The 4,556-nt window shown below is 42.0% G+C and overlaps 1 protein-coding gene across 2 annotated transcripts; it reads left to right on the top strand.

The window, feature by feature from the left end:
• The first annotated feature begins 683 nt into the window (after positions 1-683).
• On the top strand, positions 684-4,542 carry cnr1 (cannabinoid receptor 1). 2 transcript variants are annotated; one of them, XM_031861610.1, is made up of 2 exons: positions 684-1,166; positions 1,969-4,542. In XM_031861610.1, exon 2 carries the CDS (start codon positions 2,014-2,016, stop codon positions 3,421-3,423), a length of 1,410 nt encoding a protein of 469 aa, XP_031717470.1. In that variant the 5' UTR covers positions 684-1,166; positions 1,969-2,013; the 3' UTR covers positions 3,424-4,542. The 2 variants fall into 2 exon arrangements, with proteins under 2 accessions (XP_031717470.1, XP_031717469.1); XM_031861609.1 differs by having other exon boundaries at positions 685-1,171.
• Positions 4,543-4,556: the final 14 nt, after the last annotated feature.

Consider the following 4,556-nt stretch of genomic DNA (forward strand, 5'->3'; position numbering starts at 1 on the left):
TCTGTTTTGATAAAGGCCAAGCAAAGGCCATATCTTTGTTATTGTGATTCATAGCAGGATCTGACTCGTTCATTTGGTGATGTGTAATCTGATTGAATGTGCTGAAAACTAACTGCAAAAAAACAAACAAAATGTGTCTGAATCATCTTGTGTTGTCATTTCACTGCTCAGCTCCTCTGCGTTTCATTTGTAGGTGTGTAAATGACGTATTCGGCTCCTAAAAATCTACTTTCCTTTTGCATTTTTATCCAAATACAAACAGACTAACTTGTACTCCAAATAATTGGTTTGGTTCAGGAAATCATAATATCAGGAAAGTGAGCAACTTAATAGGTAAACATGAGTTCCGCCAACATCACAATGAGGAAGACTGCTTTCTGTTCTTTGAGATTTTCAATTTTAGTCAATTATTCACACAATAAACAGACATGCACTGACAAGCAATGAAGTCTGCAGCCTCCATCTGCCTTTTGGATGCATGCACACAAAGGGAATGGAAAGCCTACATGAAAAGTTGCCTTCATGTGGAGATTTTATGGGACCAATGCAGCTTTTCGTTCCTGCAAAATGTAGAAATTGGGTTCACAATTATGAATTGGGACGATAAAACGGCTATTCAGAGCTATTCGTAGTGTAGTTTTTTTGTGCTTTGTGCTGTGGTGATGCCGGTTCTTTGTCCGTGGCGCACATCGTCTGATAGGAGGAGCTTTGGAAATTCAAATCAGATCCTTTTTATCAGCCTCCACCACTGTCCTTTCCCTTGTTCCCATATGCACCGCACTTGACAGCCTCATGGGTTGGGCAGATAAAGCTATGGAAACACGTGACGGAGCTTGTCGGAGCGACGCTTCATAAGTGTGAAGACACAGAGAAAAGGACTGGAGAGGCGATGGAGCCAGCAGCAGCAGCAGCAGCAGCAGCAACCTGTATCCACCAAACAGGAGCGCACTCCAAGAGCGACAAGACGCACACAGACGTCTGATCAACTTTTGTTAGCATTTGAAAAAGAAACTAATCATTATGATGATAATAGTGCTTTCACATTTAAACACATGCACGCTGGTTGTATCTCCTTTCATGTAAGATCTGTGTTGGTTGGATAATGCGCTTCTGACTTGGATTAACGCGCAGTGGTTAAGGGCGATTCTGCGCACTTGGAAAATGATGTAAGGTAAGGAACCACTTTTCCTCTTTAAAATATTTAGTTTCGGCATTTGATATTGTTTTCTTTTATATAGTTGGACTTTATATGATTTGTGTTGTTTGTCCAAGCATAAGCGTATGTTTTCTAGTTTTTAAAAATATTATTCCTGAACTAATTTTTGCTTTTTGCACCCAACACAATAACAATAAATATAGTCTCCTGCACTGATAACTATATTTTTAAAAAGCCTGATATTAGGATAACTTTTTGAATTCTGCCTATCTTAATTATGTAATAGCAATTATCCCGCTGTTAAATACCTCTTTACTCTTACAGTAAATTACATTGCCAACATTTGAGCATGCATATACTGTGAATTGTTTTACACAGAGGTAATTAGCTGGTTTTCCAATTGTGTTCCAGTCAGGTACAAAGGACTTGCATTGCTTTGTCTGATTCGGTTTTTTTCTCAGCCTCATGTTTCCAGTTTTAAATGTAGGTTTTCTGCATGTCTTGAAAAGAAAACCACTCAGTGATTTATAATTGTATGTGTATTGATAAGTACAGGGTGCATGATACGGTATGTATAAGTACATCAGCTTTCAAAGACCAGGTGTGGTTTTTGCCCAATTCAGGAATTCTATAAAATAATTAAAAACAAACGTCTACAGTTGTGCAAAAGTATCAAAGATTTCCAAATATTTGCATAATTTGAAGGTTATCTCATGTTGAACAGCATTTTTTTTTTATATCAAAGGTAAATGCTAAAATGCTTTTTTTGTTTTTTTCAAACGTGTCTGAAATATTTGTCATCAATTTTTTAGGTTGTCCAGGCGTCTTAGACTGCAGTATTTCCCTCAGACACAGCCATGAAATCTGTGCTGGATGGTGTGGCGGACACCACCTTCCGGACTATTACATCTGGTTTACAGTATCTGGGCTCCAATGACGCTAACTATGAAGACCCCCTCAATGATGTAGACTTCAAGGCGGGTTTCTCTCTGCAGAAGTCCTTATCTGCTTTCCGCAGCAACTCCTTCCCGAACAAAGTACCTTCAGACGAGGAGCTCATCCTCAAAGGCATCCCCTTCTACCCCACAAATGGCACAGACTTGTTTGGCAACAGGAGCACGTTCAGAGATGAGACTAACAATATACAGTGTGGGGAGAACTTTATGGACATGGAGTGTTTCATGATCCTGACCCCCAGCCAGCAGCTGGCTGTGGCTGTGATGTCTCTGACTCTGGGTACCTTCACGGTACTGGAGAACCTGGTGGTGCTCTGCGTCATCTTCCAGTCCCGCACCCTCCGCTGCCGGCCGTCCTACCACTTCATAGGCAGTCTGGCTGTGGCTGACCTGCTGGGAAGTGTCATATTTGTCTACAGCTTTCTGGACTTCCATGTTTTCCACAGGAAGGACAGCCCCAATGTTTTTCTCTTCAAGCTGGGCGGAGTCACGGCGTCGTTCACTGCATCTGTGGGGAGCCTTTTCCTCACTGCTATTGACCGCTACATCTCCATACACCGGCCTCTCGCCTATAGGCGCATCGTGACACGGACCAAGGCTGTCATTGCCTTTTGTGTGATGTGGACCATCTCCATCGTCATTGCAGTGCTACCTCTGCTGGGCTGGAACTGTAAACGTCTCAATTCTGTTTGCTCAGACATATTCCCTTTAATAGATGAGAACTACCTATTGTTCTGGATCGGTGTAACCAGCGTGCTGGTTCTTTTCATCATCTACGCCTACATGTACATCCTGTGGAAAGCACACCATCACGCTGTGCGCATGCTCAGCCGCACCTCCCAGAAGAGCCTTGTTGTTTACTCAGCAGACGGGACTAAAGTGCAGACCACACGCCCTGAGCAGACACGCATGGACATCCGTCTGGCCAAGACCCTAGTGCTCATCCTGGCGGTGCTGGTCATCTGCTGGGGCCCAGTGCTGGCCATCATGGTCTATGACCTCTTCTGGAGGATGGACAATGACATCAAGACAGTATTTGCATTCTGCAGCATGCTCTGTCTGCTCAACTCCACTGTCAATCCAATCATCTACGCCTTGAGGAGCAAGGACATGCGGCATGCCTTACTCACCTCCTGCCATGCCTGCAGGGGCAGTGCCCAGCAGTTGGACAATAGCCTCGAGTCAGACTGCCAGAACAGAAATGCCAACATTTCTGCCAACAGGGCTGCAGAGAGCTGCGTGAAGACCACTGTGAAAATAGCCAAAGTAACAATGTCTGTGTCAACTGAAACTTCAGCAGAGGCTGTCTAATTGGCCGTGACGGGGTAAACTGTAAATATCATCCTTCCCAAACAATGCCATTTAACACAACAAAGCAAAGGTTCGATATCCCAGAGAAATAAATCCTCGACTTACATCCTCACATAGTCGCGTTAGTGGCTGCATTACTTTACGCTAGTCTGTGAGTATATGGTGTGCCAAAGTGCCAAACCGTATTGCAAGTTCATAGGAAGGACTCGCAATTTGAAAGGATTATCAAAGACTATCATAAATCTGCTGTTAACCATAGACTTCATTATGTCCAGTTATTTAAGGCATATTATATTTTTGTACTGTGAATTCAGGTTTTGAAAATGATATATCTTCATTTATGGGATAAGGGGCTACTGACATTTTTAGTTTGAGGTGTTTTACTGTGTTGTTTAGACTTTAAAATGTATCTTGCATCATAAACATAACAAATCTTCTTGTCTTGACTGTCTACAGGATTCATGTACATGTTGCATATAGACATCTCTTTGAGGGAATGATAAAAATAAAGTTCAAATGACTGATTGTTTATTTCCAAAATTAACATTAATTTTAGTAATTTTAGTACTTCTTCTGACAACACTCAGTGAGTGGCAAACTGCGTGAAGACATTTTGAGAAATGACAGCTGATTCATGCTCAAGATAAAAAAAAATTAAAATAACATCTTTATCCAAATGAAATGGAGGTAAATGGATTCACAGCTTTTAAGTGTTTCAAATCTGAAATGGCATTTTCTGTGGCAGAGTGACGATCGTCCCTGTTGTCCATTTCTTTAACCGCTCGCTGTTAGACCTATAGAGTAACGTGTCTTTGTTCAAATGTGTAACAACTGTACAGTCTTTTCTTGCAAAATAAAGTGTTCAAATCGACTCCTTCAGCTTTACAGCCAACACGACAACAACCACAACAAGCTTTTGACCAAAGCTTGAACACATCAAAACACAGTGTGCTGGTCACTACTGTAACAAACTGAAGAAGTTTCTGAGCTGCTTTCATCAAATGTACGATTTTATTGCCTTGTATGTGTGTGATACCTTGTGACTTGATGATATATTTCCAATCCCGAGCCTTTTGATCATTGCAGTGACTTGTTTTAGTGCTACTGTTGCAGGGGGGGGGGGGGGGGGGGGG

The sequence above is a fragment of the Anarrhichthys ocellatus genome, unplaced genomic scaffold, assembly GCF_004355925.1.
Source record: "Anarrhichthys ocellatus isolate YVR2014 unplaced genomic scaffold, GSC_Weel_1.0 scaffold25, whole genome shotgun sequence".
Lineage (NCBI taxonomy): Eukaryota > Metazoa > Chordata > Actinopteri > Perciformes > Anarhichadidae > Anarrhichthys > Anarrhichthys ocellatus.

Coding starts and splice junctions, on each gene's coding strand:
- cnr1 (XM_031861610.1), top strand. CDS start 2,014: ATGAAATCTGTGCTGGATGGTGTGGCGGACACCACCTTCCGGACTATT.